Source organism: Anser brachyrhynchus (genome assembly GCF_964034855.1).
Source record: "Anser brachyrhynchus genome assembly, chromosome: 4".
Classification (NCBI taxonomy): Eukaryota; Metazoa; Chordata; class Aves; order Anseriformes; family Anatidae; genus Anser; species Anser brachyrhynchus.
In genome coordinates this window covers 45,717,687-45,738,032 of record NC_137698.1, presented here as the reverse complement: position 1 = coordinate 45,738,032, position 20,346 = coordinate 45,717,687, and the positions used below count along the sequence as shown (strand labels likewise).

The following is a 20,346-nucleotide window of genomic DNA, read 5'->3' as shown; positions in this document are numbered from 1 at the left end:
GTTCACATGTGCACGAACTTCACAGCTTGCACACACAGTCCTTGGACCACCTGGTAGCAGGAACCTGGGTTATCTGTATGCCTTTTTCCTGTAGATCAAGGAAAACTCGTGCAGTTTAACAAAGCCAGAAGCAGTGCGGCTCTGCAGACCCCCGCCGCGTCTCAATGGACTCCAGGGGGAAAAAAGTCTGCAGAATTTCAAGCAATGATCTGTAGCAGTTTAAAGCAGTCTGAAGAAGTTAATGGTGATTTATACGCCTGCAACTGTGGTGTAATATTCTTGAGAAAGACTGACCAAGATGAATGACAGCTGTTTAGTGGTCCTGAAACGCAGCGCTTAACACTGACCCAATCTAGTGTGCATAAATCAAGGTGCAATGCCTGAATCATTTTCTTTTCGGATGAAGAAAGGCTTATGGTCTTCATAAAATTAAGCTGTTTTAAAACAAAATTAAATACTGCTCATAAACAGTAGTGATGTTTACATACAGAAACTAAACAAAATTGGGCTGAATAGACTGAATGAATCGGAACAAACGTGAAAGTTGTAAGGGATGTTCCTTTCTTATTTAGGATCCTCCCCCTCCCTGGTACTGCTCAAAGGTTTTTTGTTTGCCTTTCCCACGTCTCTTATCTGTGCTTTCAGATACAGAGCGCCTCACAACATGCTATAGCTTGAATGTTTGCATTCATCAAGAAGAAAACTTTTATTAATAACAATTCAATTATTTGGAAAAGTTTCCTGCTGGTAGAACATTACCTTTCTCAGTTCTCATCCAGCAGGAATTTTGCTGTCCGTAAACCTTGTTTGACTCATGAAATGCAAATAGATGGTTTGCTGCGACTCAAAAGTAAAGGACTTCAGAGGAATAAGCATGAAAAGTGGAGCCTGTCACAAGCATCTGTGAAACAGTAGGAAGTTATGGTAAGCTTGTGAATAGTAGCACTGTCTGAGGCTCCCCCTGGGAATACTATTAAATTAACAGCACATTCAGATTAATTGCTTTGTTTTCTGGAAACTTTCCTTTCAGCCACCCAACAGGTATCTTGTAATGCAGAACTGAGGTTCGCAGAGGTCACCAGATAATGCAACGGGTTTGACTTTATGGGGAGGTTTGCTGCTTTTGCAGCTTTTTCTTTGCTGTGTATCAAAGTCCTGCGTTATTAATTTGTCAGACAGAATTAGAAAAACAGCGACAATGCTCTGACCCAGCCACTCCCAAATCCTTAGGGAAGTCAGATGTCTCTTCAGAAGTTAGGAACAGTGAGATAGCAACATCACACACACGCTTTGAATTTTAATTGTCATCATTAAGGGTTAGGAACAATCCCTGCGAGCAACCAATTTTGCTGGCATTATTGGGCCAGACTCAAGCCTGGTTTTAGCTAACTGTAATATAATATTCATGCTTCAAACCTGATTTTAGCTAGTTCCCTTCCCTTCTACTGCAAATACATCACTGGAGTCTCCTTGTCTGGTATCCCCACCCTCACTAACTTTTGTTATAATTCCACAAGGGAATTCTATCAGGGAATAAAGCAATCCTGCCCTCACTACAGAAAATAAAATAGAACAGAAAATAAAATAGAACAGTGTTTTATCAGTTCACAAGTGACCATTTTTAATCCTGTACTGCCATAACATTCCCTTTTACATTGAAAGACGAAAACATAGGGGAATTGGTCTCCTAAAACTGTTTTGGTGTCTGATCAGGTCATTTATGCAGAAAGGATTTTACCTAAAAGATTCTGCTCTTTGGTTGCTGACCACGATTTTCAGTCATTGCTAGTCTTTCAGTTCAGCACAAACAGTAGTGTTTCGTCTGGCATTTTATTTCTATAGATTCCAGGCTGGATCACAACTAGCGAGGACAGGCTGCACATTTGGCATTGTGGAGCAAAAGTGAAAAATCAACCGAAAAAGACCAGCTCATATTTCAATCTTCAGAAAAGTACAGATCTCTCTCGATTTTTATCATAGTGAAATAATCTGGCTGATGCTTTACACCTAGCCTTAAGTAACAGCATTAAGTGACAGTGTTAAGTATACTTAGTCAAAGAGATAGGTAGTTTTGTGAATAACTTACAGAGGACCTGAGCACGTGACAGTTCTTCAGGGTAATATTTCCCCATTAAAAGGATTAATTTGGGATTTACACGCTGCTAAGAAATGAGATACAGGATGCCAGAACACAGGAAAGCACAAAATGAAAACTTCCTCCGAGAAAACTAAAGCATCTCGCTCGCTCTGCTCAACGAAGCCAAGTAATTAAATGAAACAAACCAACCTGGTGATGAAAATGCCAACCAAAGGGCTTTACTCTTTGTCAAAGCTATAACCTCTCTTGATCGGGTTATGCTATACAAGCATTCACAGCACACATCCTGCTTTCTGCTCCATGACATCTCCCTTCTCCAAATCCTTTAGCCACAAGAAGAGCCCCATGGCTCCCTGGTCTGATGCCTCCCTCACAGTCTGTGGCTGGTGTGGGCCCTTTGCCCTTGCACAAGCAACCCTGGAGCAGGAAACACCTGGGTGTTCCCCTCGTGCAGGGCAGGTGGAAGAGGGGCTGCTGCTGCTGCTGTAAGGGAAAACGCAGAATTAGCCGGCATCCTGGCTCCTGGTGGGAAAGTGGTTTATTAATCAAAAAAAATACCTTCCACCCTGTGGTGTCTTACAGACCTTTACACTTGCATCTGTGAAAATCAGAGCAATTCTGTCTTTCTCATAACAAAGTTAGAATACAGAAACTGTTTTTAAACCTAGATGATTTTTTTTTAAAGGAAGGAAGAGAAGTCCAACATGAGTAGAAATACTCTCTCGGTTCAGTGCAGGGTGGTACAGACAAGACCATGGCAGAACTTCCAGCTCCTTAGGGTAAGGCTGCGTTCCCTATGCATTTTGGGGCAGCTGGAGCAGCTGAGCTTTGCTTGATTAAAGTTATTGTCATACGACACTAGCTTCTTCAAATTCTATTCTAGACTACAGAATGCAGGAGGAGGATGAAGACAAGAAATGCTGGGCATCTCATAATCCTAATTCCTCCAAACATGTTGAAATGGAAACAGACAGAGCGATGACTGGGAAGGAGGTTGGAAATATGACACAGAGCTCATGAAGTGCAAGTCTTCAGGTTTGGGGAAACAGAGCCAAAAGCTATTGTGCATACTGTTATCCACAGCATTCACAACACATTTCTAGTTTTACTGTTAATATAATTCATTTCATCTCAGAAGAAAACTTTTTCTTCTGAAAATATCCTTACTATAATTCATAAAATTATATATAATAATGTAACACTTTGCATTGCAGAGGATAACACACTAATCCCTCCTGCAGGGATGGCATTCCTTGCCAGGAGACCTAGAAAACTAAGCCCTGAACTTCTCCTAGCAATTATTAAAAAACAAACAAGAATGGCACACCGGAATTTGTAAGACCATTACATGTAAAGAAGAGTTTAGAAATCAAACACACAGAGAAGATGGGAAATGGGGTTACAGGAGATATTTGAAGGATGACAAAAATGTTACTGACAGGAAAAAGCTCAAGACTGTACAATAGCAACAACATCTTATCTTATAGGATGCAAAAGCCATGCTCAGGAAGGCAAGAAGAAGGATAAGAAAGTGGGGCAGAGAGACTGAAACATAATGTGGGAGTTGAAATGAGATGAAGGTTTATTTGGACACGAAATTGATTCAGTAAAAGATCAAAACCTAGTGATTGGATTCAAGGATGAAGATAATGTGAGATTTTGCTTGCAATCTAACCAATCATCCTGAGCTGTGATATCTAGCCTTCTTAGGATAGGATAGGATAGGATAGGATAGGATAGGATAGGATAGGATAGGATAGGATAGGATAGGATAGGATAGGATAGGCAATGTGTGTATTTGGGGAACCCTGGCTGCTTTGCCCACAGCACAATCATGAATCCACTTCCTCTTGTATCCAGAACTTCAGAGGCAATTAAAACAATTTCCAACTTTTACTAGCAATTTTTCCTCCCTGAAACAGATGACAGCCTGAGAGTAAGGAGGGGTGCTACTTACTGACATATAAACACAGATAATAATGAAATCTTCATATCATGGCACAGAGTATTTACGCATAAAAATAGCAAGAAATATCTATAGAAATAGAATGGAATAAGCATGGGCATGATGGTCTCCAATAGCACCTCACCCTTTCAGAAGAAAAAGGCAATTTTCAAACTACATACATTTTTGACAAGCACAGCTTTTTAAACACCTGGGAAGTAAAGGAGTGGTAAATCAAAACAAAAAGCTTCATGTCCGCAAAACAGTAGTGTCACATCTGCTAGCTGCATACACACACACACACACACAAAAAAAAAAAAGGTGGAAAGATGGGACAAAAATTCCCCCAAGACCCCAAGCTTTTAAGTACCTCATTTGCATTAATGACTTCATGAGTTCAAACATGTGCTCCTTTTTTAATGTTGGATAATTACTGTTATGGTAATCAAAACATCATTTAGTGAACCCAGCATATCATGTTGAAAATAAAGATAATATTAGAAGCAGATAATTTAACCTGACATATGAAGACTTGCTCTCATTCATAGAAATGAAAATTTCTCCGCAGCATGTTTAGCACATAACGCTGCAACCATGTGGAAAAAGTTCAGTTTAGAAGAAACATCTATAGGAACCCATGCCAAAACGTACCTAAAGTGTTCTCGCAGATCTATTATTTAGTAAAATTATTGCTACTAGATTTCATATCTTGCTGTTCAGAATCCACACCAACTTGTGTCAACACACGTGCTCCCACCAGAAGCAACAAGGCTTTCTGAGGACTGATTTCGACCAGCAAGGAGATGCCTGGAAGCCCCCATCACCTTAACACACTGCACAATCGGCTTCATTATGGGTCGCTTCCTTATCATGTACATCAAAGTTTACATCAATGTCACCTTTTAGACACCTTTAACGTGGCAGTTGAGTCCTGGTAACACAGTAGCCCTGAGATAGGAGTCACGCTCCGGTTACACCAGGCCTGTCCAGCACCAATGGAGAATAAACGTGGGTGGGTCACACCAGCAGCACTGCCGGATGAACAGAAAGCAGCAGATGACGTGGCAATCTGCATTCATCAGCTGCCTTGTGGGCTACAGTGGGCCGCAAGTCAGAGCTCCACAGTGAAACAGGAATTCTTAGGGCTAGTAAACATCCCTTTGAACCGCTGGCAGGTTTTGACAGAAGATCACTCTGTGCTTGCCTTGTTTCCCCAAGCCACCGTGAGAGAGAGGAAATCAGGGGGTACGACCCCGGGGCGTAGCTCATTACAGATTCAGGTATTCAAATAAGTTTCTGGTCCGTTATTAAAAGAGAGTTACTCTGTGTGAATTGCTCCTTTAGCAATTTGCATAGTAATTCCAGCATTCCCAAACCCTCAGCAGTTCCTACAGAAAAAGGAAGGAAAAAGAAAAGGCTTTTCACAAACATAAGACGTGTGCCTTTACTGTAAAGTTGCTCCACTCACCACTGGTAGGTAAAAACAGTGGAGAAAGCTAAACTGAAAGACTAAAATGGAAAATTTGGCAGGTGTTTGGAAAATAAAATATGGAAGAAAGATTGGGGAATGCCAGAAGATCTTTTGAAAGGTGCTGATGCCCGGTTTTGGCAAAGACACCAGCACCTAGATGCAAGCACGAGAGGAAGGAAGAATGCTTGTTACGAGTACTTGGGTTGATTTCTAACTAGAATAACTCACCCCCTCAAACTTTTCTGGGTCACCAAAGAAAGCATATCCTTTGGGGTTGCTTGAGTCTGACATTGCTAATTCAAATAGATGACAGCACCTGCATTTGGGAAACATACATCACTGCAAGAAAATTAAGAGGAAAGAAGTGTACAGGCATTTAACATGCACTTAAAACCATGTGAACGTTCTATCAAATAATACAAGGGATACCTCACACTTAGCATGATTAGGATCTGTGTGAGTCAAGGTTTACAGTCTTGTGCCCAAGCCAGCCAGACATCAAAAGCCTGTGACTAGAACAGGGGGAGAAAAAAAGAAAAAAAAAAAGGTAGCCCTGCTGCAAGCTCTATTTTCTTCCTGTGAATAGCTCACGTTGAATCATCTGCTTGGGCCAGATAATGCTTGCACAAGTTGTAAGATAATGAGCTAAGCTCCCCAAATGGAAGGCGCAAACTTTTGCAGTGCATTGGGAAAACAGTAGAAATGAATGAAATGGGGGTTTGTTGCCTCCCACACCAGCCACACAGAAGCTGGTCTGTTTTGAGAAGGCACGGCGCCTTTGAGCGTGGGGTGCCCTGCCCACAACACTGGTCACCTGCTGGGAGCTGGCATTGAATTGGGTTACATTATAATTGGATTTTCCGAAGGCACTGCATTAGCATTTTCCATGATCTCACCCTTGTTAGCCAAATCGCTAATCAGGAGTAGCGAAGTTACCCTGTTTGCTAGTTAAGCAATCTGCTGCTGTAGTGTCTGTAAGCCAACTCGAAATTCTCACAGCGATAAAAACTCCTCTCTGTCTCTCTAACAGACTTGGGAGTGTGTTCTGTGGCTAATGTTGCAGTCAAACTCTAATTTTCAATAGTTCATGAAAAAGCAACGTCTCTCCAGAGATTAGTTCACTTGGTGCTTTGCTTCCTGATTCCTTATTATAAGATAGGAAAACTTACCTTTTCTTTGATCAACACAGGCAAAAGTAGCATTGCTGTAAAAATTAACTGCACAAAAATCCTTTCCCATGGACTCTTCCTCACTGTGTCCAAATTCAAATGCTGAACATGTTTAATCCTGTAAGGTTATTATTTCAATGCCTTTGCAAGTTGATGGGAATGGAAATACCTGTTCTAAACACAGAAATGACACACAATCTAACTGATATCTCTGTCTTTGTATAGCTCAAAAGGCTGTTTGCATGGGAACTTAAAATCAGATGGACTACTTCTGAGTTATCAGGAACGCGCACAGGACACCTCATGGGGCTCATGGCACAGAAGTCTCAGTTCCTTCCTTCAGGTGGGTCCCAGCAGGTTCTGGTACCTGCCTCACCAAAAGCCTGAAGGAAAGACACAACCTCACAACTAGGTTATCAGGCAGCATCTGCTGAACAGCCATTCACCATGATTTTCAGAAACGTTCTCATAGTCTATACATGTTTAGATTTTGTTTAGAGGCCCAGGTTTTATTCTTAGATTGGAGGTTACACAACAGTGCTTGAATGCATTACAGTGGGATTCTTCATCAGAATTGTTTGGAAATAAAAAGCTGTTTTTCCTGAGAAGTTAAACCCAAGAAATATTTATACTAAAACTATATTGACACAAATAAGTACACTGCAGAAAAAAAAATGAAAACAAAACCAAACCAAAACAAAACAAAAAAACGTGATTACGTTTTCCATACAGTTTTTGAGCCAAATCAACAGAAGAGCTGGCCTGGAGTCAGAGTAGAAATAGGTACCTTGTACCTGGCCTAGCATCAGTGGTACCCTGATCACAATTACACAAATGTGTTAAAACAGTGAAACTCATTTCCTTTTTACCACACAGCCAGGGAAAATACTACATAATTCAGGATGGTACATCAAGAAATCATTCCCAAGAATCAAATAAAAACAACTATAATTCTCAAACAGAAAATATCACAACACTATTGGGCTGGAAACTCTTGAATTCAAACCAGATGCGACTCCCTTCCAAATCCCCAGCAATAGCTGCATCTCTTAACATAAGGCTTTTTAACAGATTCTCATAGCCAGCACAAACAGCATCTTCAGAACAAAGGGCAGTAACACTTCCCAGCAGAGTTTAACTGGATCCTGAGGATCACTAGCCTGAACGATCTGCTTTCCTATTGTCCACGCAGGCATTTCACCAGGCATAAATAACATACACCAAAGAGATAAGGAGCTAGGGGCAAAAACACAGAACAATACAGAATAATGAAGTTGCATGATGGGCTTGCAGACTTCGGTATATGCTTCTCCAGGTCAGAGGCTGTCAGTGATGGGCTCCTTTCTCTGAGGACGAATCTGCAAAAGTAAATGAATACAAAAGGTTTTGACATTGAGAAATACAACCCATTTATGATTAATTTCCCTGTATTCACTCTCCCTCCCCCCTCTCTTGAAGCCAATACTGCACATCCTTAAAGCCTGTCATCAGCCCAACAGAATGACAGTAAGTATGAAGCAGCAAAAGAGTGCAAGGACATCTTACAATGCACTGGTAGTCTCTGCCTCTTAACTTCAATCTAGTCCTGAAGATTCTTGATACAGAGCAAACAGTATGGGTCTAATCATAACCTACAGCCCCCATGTAAAACATTTCTAGACCTCCAGGAAGAACAGCTGACATTCAGCAGTGCTCATTAGGTATGCATTAGCAGTAGGTGCACCCAGGAGAGTACGTAAGTATGACAGAGGGAAGAACTAAGCAGTACTACAACTGTTAAGTAGGTGTCTGTGGTTCAGATACGTGTTTGATAGTAACTCACTCAAGCTAGGAAAACAAAATATGATTGAAGAAAGGAAATATACTATGGCCAATGTAACACATACTTCCTTCCTGATGTTTCAAAAGATTCTTGAAATGCTGTGACATGTTGCTGGTAGCACACACACCGGCACTCACAGTACTTCGCTTACAAGAGAAACATTAGGCGTGAAATACTTCCATCAGGGACCTGAATTTGCCTGGGAGAATTGCTCTGCAGCTACTACGCAGTAACCCCATCCTTCACTTCTGAACACACAGGGCTAACAATACCCAAATGTATAGGAAAGAAAACTTGATCCGAAAGGTCCACATTTGTAACAAGCCGCAGTACTATGTGAACTGGTGATTTTTGTTACACTTTTCCTTACAGGTAGTTTCAGAGCTAAAATTCATGTTGTTATCTGTTCACAAAAGCCAGGAAGAGCAACAATTAGCAGACTGGTTATTTGTGCATCATTAAGGTATACATGGATAAAAGCTTCACACCAGATGTCGGAATTCACGTCACAATATAATTTTTTGAATGAAAACAAGAAGACTGGGATATTCATACACCGAAGGCAGCAATACAGTGGGGATGTCCTTCGATTATTATTATGATCCAACACAGAGTTCCCACGAGCAAAAAGTCTCTCTCCCCTGAAACAACATTTTGTGGTACCCAGCAGGTGTCAGAGCCCAGAACGCTTCACACTTAAAACACAGTTCTGTGTGTTTTAAACAAAGCAAGATCTAGATAAATCCTGGTAAGTTGTTTGACAGAAATAAAATGATTAAATCATGCTGCTGCTAAGATTATATATCCTGTTCCTCCTCACATGAGATGCTTCTGCCTGAAAACTAAAGTCTCTGATCTCTATCTCAAGTTGACTTTTTTAAAGCAATCCATTTTTTCTTAAGTTTTTCTTTTTTTTTTTTTTTAAAGGAACTTCTCATGTTACTGGGGTTAAAAATTATATGCATACAAAGCGGCATTTCTTTAAATTGCACTAGCAAAAATCAAGTTGTATCCATAGAAATCCTGGAAATAATCACATATGCATTCCCAGTGGGATGGCAAGCTACTAATTAAATATCTGCCCTGACTAGTTGGGAGCAGACATTTCCTAATGTAATGTGTGCACTGAAGATGGGCTAAATACCAAAAATGTTTAGGGTTTGGTTTTTTTTCTTCCAGGAAAATTAAGATGTCAGTTATTTTTTTTTTCTGTTTGGTTTTCATTGAAGATCTCCACAAATTATTTTCCAGTTTTACATTTTCCCCTCCCTACAGATGTCATTATTTTCAGTGGAAAACCCCACACTTCCCCCTCTTCTTCCAATTAGCTGTAATTATAACAACATTAGCCGCAAAGTGGGTACCTTGAGGGCAAAAATCTGGAAAGCAGCAGAGCGTGGAAAGGAAAAAGAGATGATATTATAATGAAAGTGGACACATCACGCTGCTTCATCTGCTCATCTGGGCATCCCCAGGGCTTTACAGGTTGATTTCTGCTTTTCCTAGGCACGCCAAGATGAGGCGGTGACCAGCTGCTCTTTCTTGCCTGTCTCACCGCCTCCAGAGCTACCCCTTGAACCGAGAGGCAGGAGAAGCACCGCGTTTTGGCTTCTCCCTGTGCCTGACGTAACTGGATCCAAAACTAAAATGTACAGTTCAGGAGAAAGAAACCCAGTAGTTGTATCAAATGTTCGGAAAGGAGTAACTGGGGTTCTTAAACACGTGTACCGAGACTCTTTCTGCCAAGAAAACAAATACGGTAAGATTGATTTTGGAAGTGAAAAAGACAAGACATGCCAGTAGTTGCAGCATGTAAAAGGGTTCTTGCTCTGAGTAGGCTTTCTGCAATAAACCTCTTTTCCAGAGAATTTTCATTAAAAAAAATGGGTTCAGGGAAAATCTCCAAAATCAATTTTTTTTTCCAACTGTCTTTTCAATTTTGTGCAGTTGGATAGGGAAGTCAACACTGCTTGCCAAATAAAGTGACATTAAGTACACTTGCTGGAATTCTTTCTGCCTTGCTCCTTAAAAAGGAAAAGGGAAAAAAAAAAAAGTGGACACTAGCTCCAGCAACGCTGAGTGACAGAGCACAGAGAGATTTAGGAGCTAATGTCCCTCCAAAGGCAGTGCAGCTGGCAGAACAAGGCTAAACAGGAAGGATTTGAGCACATTTTAGGAGCAGGCTTTCCACAGAGGAAAATACCTGGGGAAGGACCGGCCCAGAGCAGACAGGAGGAGTTAACCTCTCGGAAATACATCTCTGGTACAATGAAACGCCTCCCCTCTTCCTTAACCTCTACCCACCTCCCACTGCTTCCTGTTACACGCTGCCCCTCTCCTTGTTGTGGCCTTCAAGCAAACACCTTTGTGGTTTTGGAAGTCAGGAGATTTCTCCTCACCTGGCCCCACAGACCAGCAGTGGCCCCCCAAGGACTCCCCAGCCTCGCCTGCAGAGCATGGCTGGGCACATGGCTGGTCCTGCCCATCTCTTCTCCTCACCTACTTCAGCTGGAGTATTTAATGTTTGTGAGGATATGAAGAAACATTTATGCCCACAGACAGACAAGCTGAGCTCTGGTACGAGTTATCAGAGTTTTCCAGTGGTTTAACAAGAGTTGCAACATGAAACTTGCTGATGCAAACAGGAAGAACAAGCTAGTAAAATCAGATCAATAAACTTGAATACAGCCCACACTCTCCTCTTTGCAACCGCCTGTTGGATATTTCTGGATTCAGTCTGAACCCCAGTGGTGGAGAACTGACCTCTTGACAAGACAGCCCCACGGAAGAGCGGGAAGAGAGGAACCAGGTCAAGCCCTCACCTCCCTGCGGCCACACAGAGGCACACGGCTGCATCCCGCAGTGCAGCCTGGCATGAAAACCACTCCAGCCCATGGGCATGCCTTTAGTACCTACTGCGTGGAACACATCCCCTCACTGAACACATAATCAAAACTAAAAACCTTTTCTCAACCTTTTGAAAATTATATATTATGCGGTTAATAAATCTTCACTGTCCCATGCAACCCCTGGCAGGTCAAAGCGTCTCCGAGCTCCCATGCTTACCAGTGCACTGTTTAACTTATGAAGCCCATCAAAACTGTTTCTAAGGTCCCAAAGCCACTATGGTCTGAATGGTTCTTTGTTAATATTTAAGTAAACTCCCTACAGCCAGAGATGTGTTTTTATAAAACAAGTTGAGCAGTCAACACAAAGTAACCCAAAGATTATTCAAAAAAAAAAATTAAATAAATGATTTAACAACAGCACAGATCTCTCTACCTTTGCTGCAAGTATTTGTGAGAGAGTCATTTTGTGGCAGCTTTGTGCCACAATACAAGTATTTCTGATCCACTAGACAGGCAGCTTTTAAAGAGACCAAAGCCAAACTAAACCACCTTTTTGTTTGTTTGTTTGTTTTTGTAGAGAACTACAATTATTATCAGTCAGGATAGTTATTAGATTTCCTTACAAGACAGGACCACTTTCTTCTTACCTTACGTACATAGTTGATAACCCTCATTGGTGCTCAAAAATGCTTTCCTTTTTCTGGAATACTCTCTTGCAAGCCAATTTATCCCAAGAAGCTCTTCCTCCTGTTTCTGGTTTTCCTACAAGAATTCTCATTTCTTTCAGGTCAGCAAAGCAAGAACAGTTCAATTACAGTTTACCTCATTTGGGCTTCCTCCTCCTATCCCATATCATCATTTCCCCTTAAATTCTGAGGTCTCAAGTCTTCTATTCTACTCTCCCTTTCTCAGTTGGGAGTCCAGATTTTAGTTATTTGTCTCTAAAGATTTCAGTTTCCCCTGATTCATTTCCTCATCCAGGAGATGCACATATGTTGTATCTTGCTACTTTAAGAGCTCTTTAGAGCCACAGTTAGCATAGTTGCAAATGTTCTTTGCTTCATTGCCTTGTCCTTTGAGACTGACTATAATTTTCTTTGGGGGAGCATTAACTTCTATTAAAGAAGGTATTTCAAAAATAACTGTGGGGAACCATGGACAAATAAAAAAAAACGGATTAAGTAATTTAAATTGTGACTACTGAATCAAAAATATAAACAAAGGCCAAATATTATCCACAGTAGCTATTTCTGGACCACAATGTCTACAACTATTAGGGTATTTTATTTATTTATTTATTTTTACTTATTAAGGTGTATAGAGGAGTAAAAAATTTAAGTAAACACAATCATAAATGCATACCAAGATTACTAGTTGTGTTTGGTCACCTCCACATTACATGCACACACTCTGACCATCACACTGTCGTGTGCTATGTGAACAAAGACAGGGGTAAGATGCCCGAGCATGTTGTTATATGAGGCTCTGAACTGAATTCAAAGGCATGCTAACGCCATTTCAAGGCTGAGGACTGGTCTGCCAAGCCATGGCACCTGCTTCTGGGAATAACCATCTCTATGGGGTAACTTCATGGTACTGCAAGGGCTATGGACCCTTCTTTTGCATCCACGCTAAATCCTTAAATGGCCCATAGACACTTAGCTGCAAAATGCAGAGAGACGTGACTTCAATTGCAGGAAGCAGGTGAAGGTGCTTGGAGCAGCTCCGAGGTGCATTCACCAAAGAAGCAAAGCATGTCACTGAACCTCACTTAGCTCCCACACTTCTGAAAGAGGGAGCTGATGCAGTCCTGCTTAGATAATAAGTAATGTTCACTGCTTCAAACTCTGAACAAACAGGTTGTTGGGTTTTTTTGGAAAAAAATGTATTTCATAGATTAGCAGTGGAATATTAAAATTATAACTAAAAATCATTAAAATATATTCATCAACATTTATCACACAATCTTCACAAACTTCACTTACACCTGTAAAAATTCCCCACACCGATGTTAGCATAACATCATCACAACACCACCACGGATGGACAACTTACACACGCTCCACCCCTTATCCCTTCACCACATTAAAACAACGCAAATTTGCCACAATTATTTCACTCTTTGACAACACTTCGCTTTGGTTCCACTTTGACCATAAAGCTAAACCACAAGGATTTCATTTAGATAATTACAATATATTACTACAGTGGAACAAACACCTCTTGTTCATTCTCGTTTCAGAAAGGCTTAGTGGGAAAAGGGTAGAACATTGAGGCGTGCGGTTTTTGGCTGGTTGGTGGTGGTTGTTGTTTTGCCCTTTTCCTCTCGTCCTTCCTGTATTTTGATGAAATCATTTCCAGGCTAATTAGAAGGGTTTCATACTGAAAGTGCCAGATCCAAACTACCACACCACTGTGAACGTTCAGTGCCGGAGACAACACTGCTTCTCAGGCCTGTCTGTAAGTGATTCTCTGTCAACTAAAAAAACTTAGATGTGTGAGGAAAATAACAGACCGGTGTAGAAACCTTGGAAAACAGAGGATTGGATGGAGAGAAAATAGTAGGAAAGCTCTGTGGCGTTTTTATTATTATTATTTTAAACATATTTCAGCAATTATTCTTTCCCTATATCTATGGAAATAGATGTGATCTTTACAAGTAGAAACACAAACTAGACAAGAGAGATGCAACAGCCCTTTAAGAAAGCCTTCTCTGAACAGCGCAGCAGCTAAGAAAAGTGCTGTCAGTCACAAGTACAGAAATGGCTACATGAGAACCAGAAGACAGGCCATTACAGCTTCTTCCTTCCCATGGTGGTTACAGAAGAATCTGGAGAACCCAGAGAACCCAAATCAGGTGCCTAAAGCTAATGCATTCCTCCCCACAAGGGAGGAAAGAGAGAAGAAAGCACAATCTAGGTACAGCTATACAAAACCAAACACACACAAAAAAATACCCTATGAATTCCTCCTTGGTGTCATATGCCTTTGCAGTCCCAATGACTTTATAGAAAACTAGATATCAAGTCTTTTGTCATAATTCTGGTTAGAGTCAGCGTAGAGACTCTCAGATTTGATTTTTTTTTTTTTTGACAGCATGTCATAGAAAACAACAGTTTTCTGATTCATTTTGTTTGTGTTCAGCTCTAATGCTACAACCTGTAATACATACCTTGTAATACATACCTTGTACTTATTCCTGTATGAAAAAATACTCAATACCAGAGGGAAATTTCTTCAGGTAGGGAAAGCTATGGGGTTTGCCCTAGAAACATCAATCTACCAAAACAGCATTTCTGAAGAAAACTGCCTCACACTGTACGTGGCTGCATGGGTGTTCAGAGTTTTTCTATAAAGAAACGCTAGCTCAGAAGAGATAAGATTTATTGGTCAGTTTATCACCTAATGAGGAAATGAAAGCTGAGAAATGAGACTTGGGAATGCTGCCACACATACTAACTCATTTAAACTCACCCTTGCAATTTGCATTAGTCCAAAACAGAACAAAGAAATTGGAACAACATTAAGAATACTTTCTTCATGTATTCCTGGAGTTTCTGTCTTTAAAACCTTTCTTAAAATAAATGACTTGAAAATAGATTTAATATAGGTGACTACAATACATAAATCCTGGCTAGTGCATTTTAAATGATTGTAGAAGGTGGACTTCTCTGTGATCAATAGCTAATAAAAAAATCTCTATTTTATTATCAAAGATAAAAAGAGTAAGAGCCTGGAAGACATACAGACGTATACTATGCTCTACACAACATGATGATGGTACTAGCTGAGAATTCCTGTTGATGGTCACTAAAAGAGAAAGGGAAGAAAAAAGTCTGAGTTTCCTAAACACTGTTCCACTGTGGAGGAGGTATTCGGATGTTCTGGACAAGGAACAGTAATAGACAAAGCATGGATTTAAAAACTTTTTTTTTTCAGGGAGACAGAAGTCAAGTTACTATAATCAAGCAGTGCGAAAGAATTCGCTTTTCTTCATATTCCATAAGTGTACTGCCCTGGACCACAGCTGCAGTTGGTGGCTGGACTTGTTTCATACACTGGTATAAACATCCTCTCAGTATTCTCTGGTGCAATAAATCACTCCGAGTTTAAGTGGGAGGAACTACAAAATTAATCTCCTGGCCTCTCTTGCAGTCACAGCTCTACTTTCCCTACAACCACATCAGAACCCTCCAAGCAGTTGCCATGTATCTATGGGAAGCTCATCCTCCATTTTGGCAAGCTACGTTCCCACCCTACCCTCTCTTTTCTGCAAATGTGGAGGACAACAAACAACGGAAGAGTTCCTCTGTAGCCATCTTCTTCTAGTTACAAAACAGCTTTTGGTGAGGACTCCCTCCCACCCCATGTGGTGTCCACTTGCACCGTGACATGGCACCCAGATGGAGCACACATGCTCCCGCAGCACACACGAGTGAACCTTGCTGGTCCCCTTGCGCTGCACAGGATGATGTATTATTCCTCTGAGATGGCATCGCTACAAATGAGCCACGAGACATAAGAACAGAGCAAAACACAAAACTTTATGTGCCATCATCCCTGACTACTTTTGAGAAAAAAGGTGTGGCTTTGGGAAATTTCTGAAGACGACATGAAGGGACAGATTCCCACCCAGAATAACATCCCTTATTCTTTGTGCTCTCTAGCATCTGTCTTTTGAGCAGTCTGAACCTAGTACTTTAAAACACCAAGGAATTTTGCATGATTTCAAATCTGGGTACAAATACTAAGTGCTTTTTCTGGTTTCCAGCAGATAGCTTGCACCGACACTTCAGCAAGTAATTAATTTTGTCCATTTAAACAGTCTTATTTTCAGACCTGGCACTGTGAACTACCAAGGCAGATCAAGAACAGCAACAAGCATTTTGCCTTTAAAGTGAAATGACATCCTAAAACCTGCACTTTGTTACCAAGGGCTTCTAAAACCTGCTCCAGCCCAGCCCGCAGGTTCAGCCCATCATTAAATTTAGTCTTAGAGCAACAGAAGCTCTAAGGACAACTCTAAGGATATCTATTCTTTAGGACTCTTACTAGGCAGTTAATGAGGTAAATGTACGATCCCTTAATGTGCAATAGAGATATTTTACAAATTGCAATGAAGCTGAAAGCTCTAACGCAGATTGTATTACATTAGAAACCTCACCTGTGTTGCACATACACCAGCCTCAGCTCTCTAAGGCAAAGCTGTCACATAAACCCTCAACAGATAAATAGGCAAGTTTACTATATAACCCTCAAAGGCCCTTATTTTAAAAAGTACATTTAAAATATGCTCTGTACAGCTGTTGTCTTACCATTTGCCTTGTGCTGCACATCTGGCGGAAACTGGTCAGGAACATACCACTGATAGTCTGGCTGCACAGAACAATAAAACATTATTACAGCAATATAGACTTCATAGACACTTCAAACAAAGGAACAGTGGCATGTTAAAAACATAATTGTGCTGTGAAGCTTTTTCTTAGTCATACAAAAGTAGTTTACAAAAATTTTATATTTAGCTTTATGTTTCCACTGATTGAGTCTTTCAGCTTGCTTCCTTTTTTGCAACATGGTTTAAATGCTGAACTGATTTAAAATATTGGTGTAAGCCTTTCTAGATCCCCCAAATCAAAACAAAAATTAAAAGAAACAAATCAGGTTTTAAAAGGGCTTTGTAGTACGCTACTGCTAAAATGAAAAAATAATATAAAATAATAGCAGAAAATAATAGCAGAGATCACATTTTTAACTGGTTCTATCTTCTGTACTTAGGAAGCCCAGGGAAACCTGGCACACACGCCGACCTAACAGGTAAAGCTGTTCCAGTTTCGGTATGGGTAAACATAGTTTTTTGCGTGACAGGAATATCCTTTGAGTCAAGTTCTCTCCCTTCTCCCTTTCCACAGATTAGCATTTGTGTTGCAATTACATTAGCTGTTATCAAATAACTTATTGAAAATATTGTGGGATGGAAAGGTTCCCCATCTTCCTTCTAAGAGGATGTATTGGGAAGGTTATGTCCATGCAGGCATAGTTTTGTCCAGGGAAATCCTTTATGGCAAGCAACAGCAAGGAAGAAAGAAATATTGCAGCATAGTTTATACCATACACTGTGGTAAATAAGTAGCACATTGCCACTAAAGAAACAATTTTGGGACCAGACATTTCAGTTGAAGCTCTATTAAACCATCAATTTGGTTTGAGTACTACATGCAAGCTCATCAAATTCCAGGTAATTACTGCCTCAAATTAGTTAAACGGGTAAAACGATTCTTGTTTTGCAGAAATTGCTCTTGACAAAACCCTGAGTAGTCCCAAGGAGACTCTTACACACTTCAACTTGTAGAAAAGAAATTTCATTGACTTCTAAAGAAGTTCTGCCTAAATTAAGGCAGCAGGATGAAGCTGTAGATACAGAAACCAGATTTAACTTTTATGTATGCTGTCATTTGCAGTTACATAGCAGTAATTGCTATCCTACACTGTTAGAAAAAAGGAACTATCCTATCTTCACTTAAATAATAATGTCCACATGAATTACTAACTAATTCTGTGTTTGTGGGCAAACAAAACACACTTTGATACAAAGCAGACTGTGCTTTGCTTTATGCAGTTTTTCCACTGATGGCTTAAAATACACTTATTTGCATTGCTCTTCTGAGTTTCTATTGAATTTTCTGTTCTCTGATCCACTCTTCTTTTTCACAGATACACAATGCAAAGCTGAATGAATTTCAGAGACAAGAGATGTATTTCATGTCAGACTAAACAAAAACACTTCTACTGACAATGTAAAAGGAACGAAAAGGTGCAAGATATAAAAAGATTGAAAAAGCAAAAGCACAGACTAAACACACAGGATTACGTATGTTAACTCAGGACACTCATTAAATTCTAACACCTTTCTTCATTGCTAACAAATTGCTCAGGGAGTTATCAAAAGCTCAGAGCAGCAACACTGCACTCTCACAGGCGAAGAATTTCAAAGAAAACTCAGAATGAAACTGGGAGTTACAAAGCAACCAGTCAGACTGACCCCAGTGCTCCAGCAGGAATGGCAAAGTTGTAAACCCAGTGATCCCTTGCAGAATTAGAAACCCAGATGATGAAAGTTCAGGGAGAAGAGCCAAAATAATCTGGGACAGAGTCCAAATTGCACTGAAAAATATTCTGCGATACTTCCAACTCTGATAAACAAGCAGATAAGCACACTCATGGACTATAGAAATGACTCGTTTGACCACAGTTTTTCAAATGGATTTCTGCAGTCGAAAAGCCTTATACGTGTCTTGCAGAAACTAAGCTGTAATTTCACAAATAATGAACATCTTTTGATAGGCAACAGCTTTATAGGCAGAAATGACATTCACCAGTGAGAATAAATTTAAACATGGTTTTGAACAAGCACAGCCTACTTGTTAGATAACCCACAGCATTTCAAAAATGTCATTCTCTGAAGCAGTATTTTTCTTGAAATAGATAACTCATCCTGACTTAACCTGCCCTAAGGCAAAGGATTCCTCTGTATGCCAAGGAAGACAGGACCTTGTCGTGTGCCAGGAAAAAATTAAAGTTTCCCACTGTGTTATCCACGCTCAGATATAACTTCCACTTATGCTCTTTTTTTTTCCTTCTTCCAACACACAGGCTTGCTTGGGAAAATTGCATTCCTAAAGCATTCTGTCTGAGTGCCTCACCCGTAGTAAACCTCACTCCTCACATAATCCCATTTCACATCAGAGTACCAGAAGGAAGATACTACTCAGCACAAGCAACACAATCTGGGGCTTCGCCCATAGCGTTGAACAGCAGCGCTGTACACCCTGCCACTAGCTTGTCAGCGTGTGGGAACGTGTACGGGGAACGTGCGATTGTGCAGCCTGCCTACAGGGGTACTGCCTGGCGGGAGGACGGTTGTATTATCTGTGAATACAGAAACCGTAAGTGAAGCACGAAAGTAATTCTCCAGTAATAGAGCCAGAGACAGAAATACTCAGGGTAGGACACGGAAATAAGACATTAGTCAACAAGCTTTCTTCAGCTGAATAGAGGGAAGAGAACAGAATAATGCCAACTGCAACTAGATACCCAATTGTGTCACTGTCATTTACTTTGTATGCCCAGAACTGGGTTCCAGCTAGAAAAGGCTCTGCATTTACATGTATGTAAATTAATCTAAGAAACCAACAAGAATCCAATCGAACAACTTTATTTTTTTAATTAGAGAATGACCAGAAGCATCATGGAAAACAAATATATAATCTCTTTTTCATGTGGTTTTATAGATGAATAGTGTTTGCCAAAATAAATTTAAAATATATAAGCGTATATACTTAAAGTATAACTTATCAACCATATATTTAAATTGCTGCATTTTTTCCTCTGTGCACAGATTTCAGTGGATTATGCTTTGATTGAGACATGGCAGCACTCTGTGCAGTTCAGTACCAAAGACTCAGGAACAGCAAAGAAGAAAAGAACAAGCTTATAACAGAAAATCAGCATCTGGGGGAAGACAAACGTGGAAGAGAGACTGTACAGAGACCACCAGAAAGGCTCTTCCAGATCTAGGGGTAATTCTAAAACCAGTAAAAAATCTTGACGTGGCACCAAAACAAGCCAAAAAACAACAGATTTAGTTACTGATGAGGACAACAGTGTGATAGCACCACGTTAATTCTTCTGTGGTCATCACGCTGTGATAAAATCAGTGCCCCTGTGAAACGGGAGAAGGTGGGAACCTTACTGAGTGCTGCTGCTGTTCTTGTGCCCTGCGAGACATTGGATGTACTCGAGGATCTTGATAGTGAAGAACCAACCCACAGTTCCCATAATTAACGCATGGGGAGAGAAAGAGTGGAGGTGGGTAGCTGGGCCTCTCAGACTGTACCGGGAGGTCTTTTGTCTGTCAAAAATTAAGCAAAGCAAGAAAAAAAATGCATTACTAGCAGGATATGACAACCAACAGAATATCCGCATACAAATTCAT

At 40.5% G+C, this 20,346-nt stretch overlaps 1 protein-coding gene across 3 annotated transcripts in view; it reads right to left on the bottom strand.

The window, feature by feature from the left end:
- Positions 1-7,171: 7,171 nt before the first annotated feature.
- Positions 7,172-20,346, bottom strand: part of TNIP3 (TNFAIP3 interacting protein 3) — a 94,379-nt gene continuing 81,204 nt past the window's right edge. For all 3 annotated transcript variants that reach the window (XM_080588727.1, XM_080588729.1, XM_080588728.1), the window contains 3 exons: positions 20,104-20,262; positions 16,670-16,730; positions 7,172-8,041 (listed from right to left, as the gene is read on the bottom strand). In XM_080588727.1, the coding sequence (XP_080444853.1) occupies positions 8,010-8,041; positions 16,670-16,730; positions 20,104-20,262 (252 nt within the window). In that variant the 3' untranslated portion in view covers positions 7,172-8,009. The remainder of the gene's footprint in view (positions 8,042-16,669; positions 16,731-20,103; positions 20,263-20,346) is intronic.